The sequence below is a fragment of the Plectropomus leopardus genome, chromosome 17, assembly GCF_026936395.1.
Source record: "Plectropomus leopardus strain MGB_pleo_1.0 chromosome 17, ASM2693639v1, whole genome shotgun sequence".
Taxonomy (NCBI): domain Eukaryota; kingdom Metazoa; phylum Chordata; class Actinopteri; order Perciformes; family Serranidae; genus Plectropomus; species Plectropomus leopardus.
The window spans coordinates 34,547,253-34,563,454 of NC_142192.1; the positions used below are offsets into that span (position 1 = coordinate 34,547,253).

At 44.9% G+C, this 16,202-nt stretch overlaps 1 protein-coding gene across 1 annotated transcript; it reads left to right on the forward strand.

The window, feature by feature from the left end:
- Nucleotides 1-93: 93 nt before the first annotated feature.
- On the forward strand, nucleotides 94-15,617 carry LOC121965818 (uncharacterized). Its single transcript, XM_088090712.1, has 3 exons — nucleotides 94-650; nucleotides 11,486-12,490; nucleotides 14,500-15,617. Exons 1-3 carry the CDS (start codon nucleotides 587-589, stop codon nucleotides 15,591-15,593), a joined length of 2,163 nt encoding a protein of 720 aa, XP_087946838.1. The 5' UTR covers nucleotides 94-586; the 3' UTR covers nucleotides 15,594-15,617.
- The last annotated feature ends 585 nt before the right edge of the window (nucleotides 15,618-16,202 follow it).

The following is a 16,202-nucleotide window of genomic DNA, read 5'->3' on the forward strand; positions in this document are numbered from 1 at the left end:
ATTGCTCCGTTTAGTTTTTTCATAAAGGATGTCATTATTAATTGTTTTCATTTAACATTTTTCATAGTTTCTCTTTCGTCTTAGTTTCAGTTGTAGGTTACGATAATAACTTGAAAAACCCTCGACAGCCAGACAGTCCATCAGCCCCTCACATGTGGCCGTTTTCCCTCTCAAAAGCCTCATCTACCCATCTTCCAGGGGAAAATTTGGTTCTCTTCAAAACTGTTGATTAAAAAAAAATGTTATTTTCAGTAAACCTCTGAATTTATGTGAGTTTTAAATGAGGACATCTTCAGTGTGTTACAGTGTTGTGTGAGCTGATTTCTTTTTGGGCAAATTTTACGCACGCACACACGTGGATAAAATATTTTATTTTGAAGGCCAGCGGAGTATAGCGGAAGTGGTATTAGCGTTTCCGGGTCTCGGGGCGTCTTTGTGACGGAGCACTGTTAGCATGTGTTAGCATGTTAGCTGAGTGTAAATCAGGACAGAAATGATTTATTTTATCGATTGAATCAAACGGCGGCTCGTGATCATCTGATTGGACACTTGGAGTGAACAACTTCCGGCTGTCAGCAGCAGCTCGATGGAGGAGAGAAAAGAGCGGGAAGAGTTTTTACAGTCCGACATGAAGCTGCGGAGAGAAGCAGGTCTGTCTGTCTCTTCTGTTGTTTCTATTTAACTATTTCTATTAGCTGCACATCACTGCATCCGCTGACGTTACCAAGCAACCAACAACGGCAACCAACGATCACTAGCAGCTAACGTTAGCTCAGGTTAGCTCGTGCAGCTAGCTGCTAACGTTAGCTCGGTGGTTCCCGCTGAGAGAACCCGTGTGGTTCCAGAGTGTTTGTTGGTTCCACACAGAGAGCTGTAGAACCTGGTCTCAGTGTGAACGGGTCAGGTTCAGTGTTGTTGGTTCCTGTTCGTGTGTTCAGTCTGTTTGAGGTTTTGATATCTTTAATAATGAAGTTTGACTCTTAGACTGAAATCTGTAAACAGAGAGAAACTCCCGCCCTCTGCTGACTGTCACCTGGCACAAAAATCAAAGTCGTCACGTGGTCTCAGGTGTGACGGCAGCATCAAAACTTTTTTTTAATTATCAGGTTCTATCTGACATTTCTGTCCAAACTGATTCATTCATATATTCTTAATCCATGACAACAACATGTGAGGTGTTTCTTTTCTTAATTATATGCATGTTTGGACTTTATATTTAACAAATAAAAGATTCATATTTTTGCTGATTGGAATGTAAAATCTTTGAAGGTTAACATCTCAGAACACACAGGCTGCTTTTCACTATCCTAATCTGACTCCAAGCTTCCTTCACTTGCCTCCTTTGCTAGTATCTTAGTCCCTCCCACAGGAGATGCGAGCGGAGGAGTCGAGTAGGAGATGCGAGAGGAGAGGAGGTGACAGTGTGAAATCCTCAGTCCCACAGCGTCAGTCTGAAGCGACGTCAGTAACAGATGGTGATCAGCTGATCAGCCGTCAGACTGACGGACAGGGAGCTCTTATTGAAGAACAATTTAAAACCTCACAGAGGAAAAAGTCTCGCAGGTCAATGAAAGTCTCACATGCAGCTGCACACGAAGACTTTCTTCACTGGGAAACCAACGATTATTTACCACCATTTAATATTTCTGTCAAATCTAATTCATAAAGACATCAGAGTTATAATTATTTAGGCCAGTTATTCCCTGACATTCTTATCTGCACAATAACGCACACACAGCCTGTCTCCTCCTCTCTCCTCCTCTCCTCCTCTCTCCTCCTCTCTCCTCCTCTCCTCTCTCTCCTGTCTCCTCCTCTCCTCTCTCTCCTCTCCTCTCTCTCCTCGTCTCCTCTCTCCTCCTCTCCTCTCCTCCTCTCTCTCCTCCTCTCTGTCCTTCTCTCTCTCCTCGTCTCCTCTCTCCTCCTCTCCTCTCTCTCCTCTCTCCTCCTCTCTGTCCTTCTCTCTCTCCTCATCTCCTCTCTCTCCTCCCTCCTCCTCTCCTCTTCGGGCTCCGTTCTCCAGGACAGAGAAACGGCGGCTTTTGTCAGGGCTAGTTTTTCCATGTTAAATGAGATGGATGCTGTGGGGGGGGGGCTGTGGATTTCTCCCACAGACTGTATGCAGTGTGATGTGACTGTGATCCAGCCTGTGTCCAGGAGATACTGGAGGGTTTGCCGCAGCTCTCCTCGGCCCAAAGGGAGGCCCTGGACACCCTGGTCTCCGTCCTGGAGTTGAGCGGGGCAGTGGCACAGATGTTGTCTGGACACTCCCCAGGTGTTGATGGTCTGCCAGCAGAGTTTGATAAGGGATTCTGGTCAGTGCTGGGCCCGGACTGGTGTGAGGTGGTGCAGGAGTGCCTATGTGCGGATGAGCTACCGTTCGGTTGTCGCAGAGCAGTCCTGACTCTGCTACCTACAAAAGGGGATTGAAGTGACTTGAGGAAGTGGCCGGTGGCTCTGCTCTGTGTGGATTTTAAAATCTTTCCAAGAGCTTAGCGAACTGGCCGTAGGGGTACTTGGAGGCACTGATACACTCTAACCAGACTTACTGTGTCCCAGGACATTAGATTCATGATAACCTGCATCTCCTGTGTGATATGATGGACTTGGCAAGACTCTGTAATGTGAAGTTTGGTCTTCTTAGTCTGAATCAGGAGAAGGCCTTTGACAGGGTGGACCATGGGTACCTGTTTAAGGCCTTACATGCTTTTGGAGTGGGGGAGCAGTTTATTGCTGGGGTGAAGTTGCTGTACGCTGGGGCCTTGTGTCTAGTAAAGGTAGCCGGGGGGTTGTGTAGACTAGGGCTGCTAGGCAGGGGGATCAGGCAGGGCTGTTTGCTGTCAGGGCAACTGTACACTATTGCCATTGATCCTTTGCTAGTCTTGCTACGTAGGAAGGTGCAGGGGGGAGTGGGGTTGGAGTAAGGTTTTAAGACCTCAGTTATAGTGTCAGCCTATGCAGACATCGTGTCTATGCTGGTTAAAAATGATGAGAATCTGCAGGCACTGGTGGTTGCACTGCAGATTTACCAAAGGGCGTCCTCTGCCAAAGTAAACTCGGGGAAGAGTGGGGCACTATTGTGTAGGGAGTGGAGGAGGCTGAAGATCCCACAGCTACCAGGGCAGTTAGAGTGGAATAGGGAGAGACTGAAGGTGTTAGGGGTGTACCTTGGCTTGGAGGGCTGGGTTGGCAAGAACTGGGAGGGACCTTGTCGGCTGGCGAAGTGGAGGTGGATCCTCTCTCAGGTCTCCTACAGAGGCCGGACTCTGATTATTAACAACTTGGTGGCGTCTTCACTGTGGCACAAGCTGGCAGTTCTTAACCCACCTGGGGGCCTTTTGGAAAAGCTACAGAGGAGTCTGGTGGATATCTTTTGGTCTGGTCGTCATTGGCGCTGTTTCTGCCAGTTGATGAGGGTGGCCAAGCACTGGTTGACTTGGGGAGCAGAGTGGTGACCTTTAGGCTCCAGGCAGCCCAGAGGCTGCTGTACCGTGCTGATATTTGCTTGGGCGAACCGGCATGGGCACTGCTGCAAAGGGCTAGCGGCACTGGGCTGGACCGTCAGCTCTCCCTGTTGAGGCTGGGGGCTGTGGATATCATGAGATTGTTGCCGTTCTATGGTGCAGTCCCAAAGTACTGGTGGACACTCAGACACTCTCAAGATGAGGCAGTGGGGCCTGGACCATAGGTGTGGGAAGAACCCATCTTCCATAGCCCTTTGCTCCGGCTTGGCAGCACCTCCTCTAGGACCCTGCAGAGCTGCTTCAGGGTGAGTCAGGTGTCAAATCTCTGAGATGTCTGGAGAGGTTTAGAGGACAGGCGTTGGGCTCGCTGTCTCCGTCAGCCCTGGGCTTCTTCAGTAGGATGAGGGGGGAGATGCCTCCACTTTTCCCGGCTCTGAGGTTGGCGGCAGGTCCAGAGGACTGGCAGGAGGAAGAAGGGCTGCTGTCCTTCTCCAAGCCTGGGTTGCTTTGAGGGTGTAAGGGGGAAATCTCTGTATGTAGCACTGGTGAAGGTGAAGAACTTTGCAGCATTGAAGGAGGTCAGGGGTCAGGGAACATCAGTGGCAGTACTGCTTTGAGGGACAGACGATGTCAGGGTTCAGGTGGAGGGTGCTGTATAAGCTCCTTCAATCTAAGAGGTCATAAGATCTGCAGTGGAGGGTGTTACATGGGGCCATGGCAACAAACAGCTTTCTGTCTAAAGTGGACGACAGTGTGGGGGAGGGCTGTGTGTTCTGTAACGTAAACCTTCTGTAACTGAATCTGTGTATCGTGTTTGTGGAGTGTCCTCGTACGTTGTCCCTCCTGTCTCTACTATCTGCAGTCTGTGGGAAGATGGGTGTGGCCTTCTCTGAGGGGTCATACGTACCGGGGCCCGGGTATTCTGCCCGGATCAAGGACACCAATATTTTGATGAACTTCTTGTTTGTCCAGGCTAAGCTGGCTACTTGGCTCATGAGGCGTAACAGGCTTCAGGGTTCACGGCTGGTGGACCCTGAGTTCTGTTTAAGGGGCTGGTCTCTGTGCACCTGAGGGCCGAGTATCAATACTATAATGTTGTTAATGACCTCCAGCTGTTTGAAGAGATGTGCTGTGTAAGAGGTGCTGTTTGCAGGTTGGAGGGAACTGGTGATCTCTCCTCCTCCTCTTCTCTCTCCTCCTCCTCTGCTCTCCACATCCTCTCTCTCCTCTTCTTCCCTCCACCTCCTCCCTCTCATCTCCTCATCTCTTTCCTCTCTCTCCTGTCTTTTCTTTCTCTCCACCTCCTCCCCTCTCTCCCCTCTCTCCTCTCCACCTCCTCTCTCCTCTCTCTCCTCCTCCCTCATCATCAGCTGCTGTGTTATTCTGTATCTGATCAGTAACATCTGTTCTACATATTGAGGTAAATTTCTGGCTCATAATGTGCAGTAAAAGTATGTAAATATGAAGGTCTGACAGCGTGTTTTAATATCAATGAAGCGTCTCTGTGTCCGCACTGAATAGTCTATATTAAATATACACTATAGGTTAACCTCTCAGCTGTGTGCACGAGATCATACTGAAGATATAATCACATATGAGATGGTGAGAACTCGGTGTGTTATTTAAAATGTGTGTACTATTTAGAAAACACGTTCATGGTGATGTTTACTGTAAATGAGATCAAACGGAGCCAAAGTGTGCTACTATCAGCCCGTTTCAGTGTGTGTGCTTCAGGCTGGGATCATTGATTAATGCACATTGGTTGTCCTGAAGTGGGACAGGGCTCTTGCTTTTTCTGGAGCCTCCCAAGGTTAGAGGCACCAGGCAGGTGTCGGTATGCTCGTGAGCCCCAGCTGAGCGCCGCTGAATGAGGGGTCACCTCGATGTGCCTGTGAGCCATTGAGAAGAGATCTCCAGCTATTGTTGAAACAGCCATGTTCAAAGGCTCCATTGTAAAGGCTAAAAGTTGTGTTTGGAAGGTCATCTGTGCCGTTAGGGGTTGACAGATTATCAGCGTAGCTGATTAGCGGAGCTGATATTTGGCATTTTGCCGATTATCTGTATCAGCATTTTATTTTAATGATCGTCGATAAAATTAATTAATGAATTGTGTGTATTACACTCAACCAACACCAGAGAGGGCAGTCTGCAATACACGCAGAAACTTTCACTTTGTAAAACTTTAGAGAGCTATTTTTATTCATTTATTTTTTAATTTAAATTTTCACTGAACTTTTCTTCTGAGAAGTTGCTGGGGACTTGCTGTATATATTTAACATTTGCTAAAGAAAGCAAATGTTTTTTTAAGAGTTTGTTACATTCCAAGTTCTAAATTTCAACAAATATTTTCATTTATTTACTCATATTGGTTATTGGTCTCATTAAGATCAATAATCAATATTTGATGACCCCTAGTGCTGTAGTAGTGTTGTGGTGGCAACCTAAGAAGGAGGCAGTCAGCCTGAAGAAGGAGGTCTTTTGGGCCCAAGTGTCTCCTGAAGCAGCAGATGGTTACCAGTTTGGCCACAAGAGCTGCAGCTTTGATGGTCGCCAAAGCAAAAGCCTGGATGAAGAAGCAACTCTAGGAGGTTATGGAGGATATTTGGGTTGATCTAAACAAAGTTCTGGCAAACCCTAAGACAACAGGGAGCTGAGTCCAAAGGCAAAGCTTTTGATTTCCAGGTCCATCTATGTCCCGATCCTCACGTATGGTCCTGAGCTTTGGGTAGTGACCGAAAAAAAAGAGATGGCAGATATACGACTCTGAAATGAGTTTCCTGTGTAGAGTGTTGGGGCTCAGCCTCAGAGAGAGGGTGAAGAGCTCAGACACCAGCGGGAGCTCAAAGTAGAACCACGGCTCCTTTCTGTGGAGAACGTTCAACATCTGATCAGGATCCTCCTGGTTGCTCCTGTTAAAGGTTTTTTGTCCAGCTGGTAGTCTGCCCCAGGGCCCCACCCAGAACACTCTGGAGAGATTATATATCTCATCTGGTCTGGGAACACCTCGGGATCCCCCAAGGTGAGCTAGAAAGCATTGCTGTGGAGAATGTCTGGCTAACTTTGCTCAGCCTGCTGCCCCTGAGACCCGACCCCAGATAAGCAGAAGATAGTGGATGGATGGATGAAAGCTTATATTTGAGGAGTATTAAAATTGCTGCTGATTAATTTTCATTGATGGAGTTTATCATGTGTCACGGAGCTATAGCTGTTAAAATGCCCAAATGTACATTGATAAATGTCTGTCTGTGTTTCAGTTTTACCTTCAGATGTCCAGAAAGTGATTATTGTTAAAGAAGAACAGCAGCTGCTGGTGGTTAAAGAAGAGGCTCCCCCCTCCTGTGTGGACCAGGAGGACCCAGAGCCCCCACACATTAAAGAGGAGCAGGAGGACCCAGAGCCCCCACACATTAAAGAGGACCAGGAGGACCCAGAGCCCCCACACATTAAAGAGGAGCAGGAGGACCCAGAGCCCCCACACATTAAAGAGGAGCAGGAGGAGCTGTGGAGCAGTCAGGAGGGAGAGCAGCTTCAAGGTCTGGAGGAGGCTGATATCACCAAGTTCCCATTCACTCCTGTCCCTGTGAAGAGTGAAGATGATGAAGAGAAACCTCAGTCCTCACAGCTTCATCAAAGACTAACTGAACAGATGGAAACAGAAGCTGATGGAGAGGACTGTGGAGGACCAGAACCAGACAGGAACTCACATCCAGATACACATTTACAACCAGGCCCCGAGGACAAGACTGGAGAGTCTTTCATAGCTGAGATTGAAGTCAGTATTGATGATTGGGAGGAGACCAGAGAACCTCAGTCAGGTTTGAACTGTTACAATAACAATGAAGTCCCAGAAAAATCTCTGATGAGTTTTTCCACTGAAAACCCACTTGGCTGCTCTGACACTGGAGAATCTTCTGAACCAGAGACTGATTGCAGTGATGATTGGAAGGAGACCAAAGAGGCAGATGAAGTCCCTTTCAGTGATTTGAGATGTAATGCTGGAGAGAAACCATTTAGCTGCTCTGATTGTGATAAAAGATTTGCCCTAAAAGGAAATCTGAAGGTACACATGAGATCTCATACAGGAGAGAAACCATTCAGCTGCTCAGTTTGTAAAAAATCCTTCACACAAGGTGGACATTTACGGAGACACATGATTACTCACACAGGAGAGAAGGCATTCATTTGCGCAATGTGTGGTAAAGCTTTCAGAGAAAGTGGACATCTGAAGGGACACATAAGAACTCATACAGGAGAAAAACCATTCAGTTGCTCAGTGTGTGGTAAAGCTTTCAGTGAAAGTGGAAATCTGAAAGGACACATGAGAACTCATACAGGGGAAAAACCATTCAGTTGCTCAGTGTGCAGTAGAGCCTTTAGTGAAAGTGGACATTTGAAAGGACACATGAGAACTCATACAGGAGAGAAACCTTTCAGCTGCTCAGTGTGTGGTAAATCTTTTAGTGAAAGTAGATATTTAAAGAAACATATAAGAATTCATACAGGAGAAAAGCCTTACAGCTGCTTAGTATGTAATAGATCTTTTACACAAAGTGAAACTTTGAAGAATCACATAAAAATCCATACAGGAGACTAACTTTTGTATTGTATAATTTCTCATCAAAGATTCTTGCAGTAAGTCTACCTGAAGAGTCACGTGAAAACTCATGCAGGAGAGAAAACACTCAGATGTTTATTGTGTGATTAAAGATTTATACCGAGGTTACAACTGATACCCCACATGGCACATCACACAGGAGAGAAACTGTGCAGTGGCCTTGCAACATAAATGTGTTGGTCGTCAATCCTCAGCTTCATGAGATTCCAACTGAGGAGAACAGAGGGGCAGAGCGTCCAGCCAGCAGCTCAACTGAACAGATGAATACATCTTATTATTATAACAATTTGCAAATATTACTCAATGTATACGGTTTTTATACAGCATTTTGGTAAAATTACGTCAGCCATAGAAAACAATGCATACATAGAATACATTTTTCTAAATCATGAAAAGATTTTGACGTATTTCTTTACTTTAACTCCCTTTGTTGCACAGCTATATAGTTTCTGTATTTCACATGGCTATATATTTATATGTAGTATAATTGTCTTTGGCTCACATTGAATGCTCATGGTTGTTGTAATCATTTCTAAAAAGTCAAATAAAATATGAAAAAGGCAATACATTTGATATCAAAATTTTATTAGCTACATAAAATTGTTTTGTTTTTCAAGGTCCAGCACTTCGGTGGTTTCGTCAGTGCAAAATAAAAGCAATATAAATATATGTATTTATGTAAACAATACTTATATAATGAAAAGCTCTCTTTTCATAAAGCAAACATCATTACTTGGGTCCTAAAAGACCAGAGGGGTGCTCTCCAGCAAATGTCCTGGGCGTGGGGCTTTGGGCCGTGAGACTATGTCGGGCTTTGAACAAAGAAACAAGAAAGAAACAACTACCTGCAGGGGTAGGCATCTGGGTCAGCAGCATTGTGTGCCAGATTGCAGACAGAGGGGGCAGGGACACAGACATGCTGACCCCTGGCATCGTACATTGGTTTTAGGGATGTGGAATGTCACCTCTCTGGCAAGGAAGGAACCAGAGCTGGTGCAGGAGGTCAAGCAGTACCAAGTGTGGGGCACACTTCCAAGTATACTATTAGTGACCAAAATCCTGGAGAGGGGCTGGACTCTCAACTTTAATGGACTTGCCCAGGGTTTGAGGCACCAGGTGGGTGTGGTAATGATGTTGGTGAAGGTTCTCAGTTGTCCAGGTCATGGTAATTGTGATATCATAATCACTTGGACTTTCTTGAGTCTTGAAAATATTTCAACCTTTCATCCAAGTGACTTCTTCAATTCTTGGCCAACCACTGGCAGGGATATGTTCATCATGGATTGTCCATAACAAAGACAATTTTTGAGTAAAGGGAGGTTCATAAGTGTACTTGATACCAGAACACCCTAAGCCAAAGATCTAATACTGACTTTGTAGTTGAAACAGGTGACCTGCTGCTGTATGTCTTGGACACTTGGGTGGAGAGAGGATCAGAGCTGACAGCTGATTGCCACAATGTGACAAGTTGGATCAGATGGTGGGGCAGTCTGCCAGACAGTCCAAGTAAACCCAACAAGCAGTGAGGGTGAAGTGGGAATGTGGCTGAGGCCCCTGTCCATGAGGTCCAGCGGAAGGTTGGGGACATAGAGTCTGAGTTGGCCATGTTCAAAGCCTCCGATATGGTGGAAGCTGCTAAAAGTTGTGGTCAGAATGTTGTTAGTGCCTGATGTGGTGGCAACCTAAGAACCTGCCAGTGAACACCAGCGGTGAAGGAAACTGTCAGGCTGAAGAAGAAGGCTTCTGGGCTTGGTTGGCCCAGAGGTCTGCTGAAGCAGCACTCAGGTACTGATGACCAGAAGGGCTGTGGCTGTGGTGGTTTCCAAAGCAAAAACTGGATGTGGGAAGAAATGAGGGAGGCTATGGAGGACATTCGGTTGGCCTTAACAAAGTTCTGTCTAAAGACTCGGGGGAACTGTCTTCCATATCTTGGCAGAGATCTCTGAGGTAGACAAGAAGCTCCTCAGCAGCAAGGCATCAGGTGTGGATGAGATTCAACCTGAGATGCTGAAGGCTCTGGACATTGTTGGGCTGCCTTGGCTGACAAGCCTTTATGATGTCTTTTGATTGGGGCGCAGAGCAAGTAGAGTGGCAGGAGTATCACACTGCTCAGCCTCCCTGGAAAAGTTGATTCTAGGGTGCTCGAAATGAAGCTCTGTCTGATTGTCAAACATCAGAATCTGAAAGAGAAATGTGGATTCCGCCCAGGCAGTTGAATGTGGACCAGCTCTTGACCCTAAAAGTGCTCCTGGAGGGGTTGTGGGAGTTTGCTCATCCAATGTGTTGTGTAGGCTTGGACAAGGCGTGTTACTGCATCCCTCCGGATGTGCTCTGGGGGTACTGCAGGAATATGGGGTACTGGGTTTGTTGTTACAAGCCATCGGTGTAAAGTCAAACATGTTCCTGGTGTTGGCCTCAGCCAGGGCTGTCCCTTGTCCCCAATTCTTTTTGTGATATTTATGGATAAGATCTTGGAGGAGGAAAGGTAAAGAAGAAATCTGGTTTGGGAATCTCTGAATTGCATATCTGCTCTTCACAGATGATGTGGTTCTGTTGGCTTCATTACACTGTGACCTCAAGTGTGCACTGGGGTGATTTCCTGAAGTTGTCAAGATGAGAGCCAGCACCTCCAAGTCTGAGGCCATAGTTCTCTGTTGGAAAATGGTGGATTCCCTCCTTGGTTGTGAGAGACCTACTGCCCCTAGAGAAGGAGTTTTAAGTTGCTTGGGGTCTTGTTCATTAATGAAAGTAAAATGGAGCTTGATAGGCAGCTGTGCATGGCATCAGTCATGATACTGTCATTGCGCTGGCCCATCATGGTAAAGGCAGGGATGAGCTGAAAGGCAAAGCTCTTTATTTACCAATCCATCTACACCCCAACTCTCATCTATGGTCATGAGGTTTGGGTGGCAGATGCTGCTACTTAATGTCGAAAGGGGCCAGTTGTGGTTGTTCGGGCATCTGATCAGGATGCCCCTTGGGTGCTTCTCATTAGAGGTGTTTCGGGCACATCCAACTGATACGAGTCTCCAGGACAGACCCAGAACATGCTGGAGGCATTATATATCTCATCTGGTCTGGGAACGCCTCGGGATCCTCCAGGATGAAAAATGTTGCTGAGGAGAGATATTTTTAGAATGCCTTGCTTGGCCTGCTACCCCATGACCCAACCCGGGATAAGATAATGGATGGATGGATGGATGAATGGAACAATTGAAAACCAAAAGGTATTTAGTTTGCAATCATTTATAACAAACAAAAGCAAATTACATTCCATTTGAGGAACTGGCAAATCATTGGTATAATGGATTATTCAAATCGATGTGGTTATGGAGGTTGTCATGTGTCGTGAAAAAGTAAAAGACAAAATGTTCAAATGTACATTGATAACTGTATGTCTGTGTTTCAGCTTTACCTTCAGGTGTACGAAAAGTGATCATTGGTGAAGAGGAGCAGCAGGAGTGGAGCTCCAGTGTGAATCAGGAGGACCCAGAGCCCCCACACCTGAAAGAGGAGCAGGAGGAACCAGAACCCCCACACATTGAAGAGGACCAGGAGGACCCACAGCCCCAACACATTGAAGAGGACCAGGAGGACCCAGAGCCCCTACACATTGAAGAGGACCAGGAGGACCTGGAGCCCTCACACATTAAAGAGGACCAGGAGGACCTAGAGCCCCCACACATTAAAGAGGAGCAGGAGGAGCTGTGGAGCAGTCAGGAGGGAGAGCAGCTTCAAGGTCTGGAGGAGGCTGATATCACCAAGTTCCCATTCACTCCTGTCCCTGTGAAGAGTGAAGATGATGAAGAGAAACCTCAGTCCTCACAGCTTCATCAAAGACTAACTGAACAGATGGAAACAGAAGCTGATGGAGAGGACTGTGGAGGACCAGGACCAGACAGGAACTCACATCCAGATACACATTTACAACCAGAGACTGAGGACAAGACTGGAGACTCTTCTGAACCTGAGACTGAGGACAGTGATGATTGGAGGGAGACCAGAGAACCTCAGTCAGGTTTAAACTCTCTGAAAAATGATCGAGTCAGTGAGAAACCATTCAGCTGCTCTGAGTGTGAGAAAAGTTTTAACTTCAAGTCGCATCTGAAGATACACATGAGATCTCATACAGGAGAGAAACCTTTCAGCTGCCCAGTTTGTAGGAAATCTTTTACACAGAATGGACATTTACAGAGACATATGATTACTCATACAGGAGATAAGCCATTTATCTGCTCAGTGTGTGGTAAAACTTTCAGTGAAAGTGGACATCTGAAGGGACACATGAGAGCTCATACAGGAGAGAAACCTTTCAGCTGCTCAGTGTGTGGTAAAGCTTTCGGTGAAAGTGGACATCTGAGGGGACACATGAGAACTCATACAGGAGAGAAACCTTTCAGCTGCTCAGTGTGTGGTAAAGCTTTCAGTGAAAGTGGACATCTGAAGGGACACATGAGAACTCATACAGGAGAGAAACCTTTCAGCTGCTCTGTGTGTGATAAATCTTTCAGTGATAGTGGAAATCTTAAGAATCACATGAGAACTCATACAGGAGAAAAGCCTTTTAGCTGCTCAGTTTGTAAGAAATCTTTTACACAAGGTGGAACTTTAAAGAATCACATGAAAATCCACACAGGAGAGAAACCTTTGACCTGCATTATATGTTGTCAAAGATTTTCGCGAAAAGCTTTGCTAAAGAATCATATGAAAACTCATACAGGAGAGAAACCTTTCAGTTGCTCATTGTGTGATAAAGTATTTATACAGAAGGTTCATCTGACACACCACATGGCACATCACACAAGAGAGAAACTGTTCAGCTGCAGTGTTTGTAACCAAAGATTTGTTTGGCGTCATCAAGTCAAAAGACATAAATGTGTCGGTGGTCATTCCTCAGAGCTTCATCAGAGTCAAACTGAGGAGAACAGAGAGGCAGAGCCTCCAGCCAGCAGCTCGACTCAACAGATCGAAACATCTTAATTTTAAATGTCTTCACAGAAATTACTCGACTCACATGGCGTTTTTACACTTTATTGGTAAAATGACATCAACCCTTGATAACATTAAATACATAGGAGGAATTTATCTGAATTTATGGAAAGCTTTTGAAGTGCTTCTTTATTATAAATTTCTTTTTTATAGAACTATGTATTTTCAGTGTTTTACATTGCTTAACATTTGTACATAGTAATTATTGTCCTTTTTTTGCCTCCGGTGAATGTCCATGGTTGTAATCTTTTACTGAAAAGTTAAATAAAAGATGGATCATTCTTAAAAATGCTATCAAAAATTCGACTATTAAATTTTATTTGCCAAATTTTGTCCCTGTGGCTTTTAGGATTCAATACTTGAATGGTTATGTGGGTACTAATGTAATAGAAAGTGGTATTCATCTAATCAAAAGTTCTCTTTTCATAAAGTAAACTTCTTGCATGGGGTCCCACAAGGGTCAATCCTTGGCCCTCTTCTTTTTCCTCTTCATATAGGAGGTGAATGAAGGTGAATCCACCTTAACATGGTGGAGAGGTTTGGATGTCCTAGTGAACGTGGGAGCTGTGTTGTCTGGGGCAACTAACTCCTGGTAGAGTCTCTTGTGGCAAAGTGGTCCCAGGAGAGGGTCCAGACTACGAGTGATTCAAGAAGACATTGATGATACGGTCTGGTGTGCAGGCCTAAGCCATGGGGCTCCGTTGGGCTGTGTCCAATTAAACAACATGTTACCACTTCCCTTTGGGCCGACCACCTGCAGGGGTAGGCGTCAGGGTCAGCAGCGCTGTTTGGCGAGTAGTAGGCTTAGTTTTAGGTAGTGATTGAAGGAATGAGACTGCGGATACAAGGAAACGAGTTGAGTTTCCTCTGTAGGGTGTCTGGGCTCAGTGTCAGAGGGAGGGTGAAGAGCTCAGACATCGGAGGGAGCTCGAAGTAGAGCTGCTTCTTCTTGGCGTCGACAGGGGCCAGCTGAGGTGGATCAGGCATCTGATCAGGATCCTCCTTATTCCTCCTGTTGAAGGTTTGCTGTTCTGCTGGTAGTTTGCCCCGGGACCAACCCAGAGCACTCTGGAGGGATTATATGTCTCATCTGGTCTGGGAACACCTCAGGATCCCTTAGGAAGGAAAATATTGCTGAGGAGAGGGACGTCTGGAATGCCTTGCTCAGCCTGCTGCCCCCAACCCTGGATAAGAAGATAATGGATGGATGGATGGATTAAACTATCAAAACTATCAAAATTCAAATGGTATTTAGTTCACTGTCATTCAAGACAAACAGAACATATCCTTAAATCTGAGAAACAGCCATATATGTGTTTTTTTCAATGGGATATTAATACTGGTGTGATTATTTTCACAGTTTGTCATGTGTGATGGAGTTAAAGCTGTTAAAATCTCAAAATGTACATTCATAACTGTCTGTCTGTGTTTCAGATTTTCCTTCAGATGTACAAAAAGTGATTATTAAAGAGGAGCAACAGGATTGGAGCTTCAGTGTGGACCAGGAGGATCCAGATCCCCCACACATTAAAGAGGAGCAGGAGGACCCAGAGCCCCCACACATTAAAGAGGAGCAGGAGGAGCTGTGGAGCAGTCAGGAGGGAGAGCAGCTTCAAGGTCTGGAGGAGGCTGATATCACCAAGTTCCCATTCACTCCTGTCCCTGTGAAGAGTGAAGATGATGAAGAGAAACCTCAGTCCTCACAGCTTCATCAAAGACTAACTGAACAGATGGAAACAGAAGCTGATGGAGAGGACTGTGGAGGACCAGAACCAGACAGGAACTCACATCCAGATACACATTTACAACCAGAGACTGAGGACAAGACTGGAGACTCTTCTGAACCTGAGACTGAGGACAGTGATGATTGGAGGGAGACCAGAGAACCTCAGTCAGGTTTAAACTCTCTGAAAAATGATCAAGTCAGTGAGAAACCGTTCAGCTGCTCTGAGTGTGGGAAAAGATTTGGCATTAGTGAACATCTGAAGACACACATGAGAACTCATACAGGAGAGAAACCTTTCAGCTGCTCCTTTTGTAAGAAATCTTTTACACAGAATGGAAATTTACAGAAACACATGAGAACTCATACAGGAGAGAAACCATTCAGCTGCTCAGTGTGTGGTAAAGCTTTTAGTGAAAGTGGAGATCTGAAGATACACATGAGAACTCATACAGGAGAGAAACCGTTTAGCTGCTCAGTTTGTATGAAATCTTTTACACAGGGTGGAACTTTACAGAAACATATGAGAATCCACACAGGAGATAAACCGTTTAGCTGCTCAGTTTGTATGAAATCTTTTACACAGGGTGGAACTTTACAGAAACACATGAAAATCCACACAGGAGAGAAACCATTCAATTGCTCAGTTTGTGGTCAAAGATTTTCACAAAAAGCATATCTGAAGAGTCACATGATAACTCACACAGAAGAGAAACCCTTTATTTGTTCAGTTTGTGGTAAACAATTTAAAATAAGAGCAACCATGAGACGGCATATGACAATCCACATAGGAGAGAAAAAATAGACATATTTAAAAAAAAAAAATAAATATATATATATATATATATATATATATATATATATATATATATATATATTCATTTTTCTTACATAGCTATGCATAGCTGTTTCCATTCTCAGTATTTTGACTGTGCATTTGATATATAATTATTGTTGTCTTTTTGGCTCACGTTGAATGCCCATGGTTTTATTATTTCCTGGAAAGAAAGATAAAATAGAACAATAATAATAAATAATCTTTTTTTAAAAACTGTCAATTCAGTAAATCAGGGAATTTTATTGGCTAATATGAGTCCTTTTGGCTTTCGAGGTTCAGTACTTTAATGGTTATGTGAGTAGTAAAGAAATAGAAAGCAATATTTATCTTATCAAAAGTACTCTTTCCTCTAAACAAACATTTTGTGTGAGGTCCCACAAGGGCCGATCCTCGGATCTCTTCATTTTCTTATTTATATAAATGACTGAGTGTCTGTGTACTAAACTGTATTTGATATTTAATTTGCTGATGATACCAGTCTGTTTCTGTCTTTGATGAATGCAATAAAGACAGAGATGTGCAATGCTGCAAATTCACTTGACGTGAATAAATGTTTATATCAGGAAGAAAAGAAAA

Coding starts and splice junctions, on each gene's coding strand:
- LOC121965818 (XM_088090712.1), top strand. CDS start 587: ATGGAGGAGAGAAAAGAGCGGGAAGAGTTTTTACAGTCCGACATGAAG. Junction 651..11,485: donor GAAGCTGCGGAGAGAAGCAG/GTCTGTCTGTCT, acceptor TCTGTGTTTCAG/CTTTACCTTCAGGTGTACGA. Junction 12,491..14,499: donor TTTCAGCTGCTCAGTGTGTG/GTAAAGCTTTCA, acceptor TCTGTGTTTCAG/ATTTTCCTTCAGATGTACAA.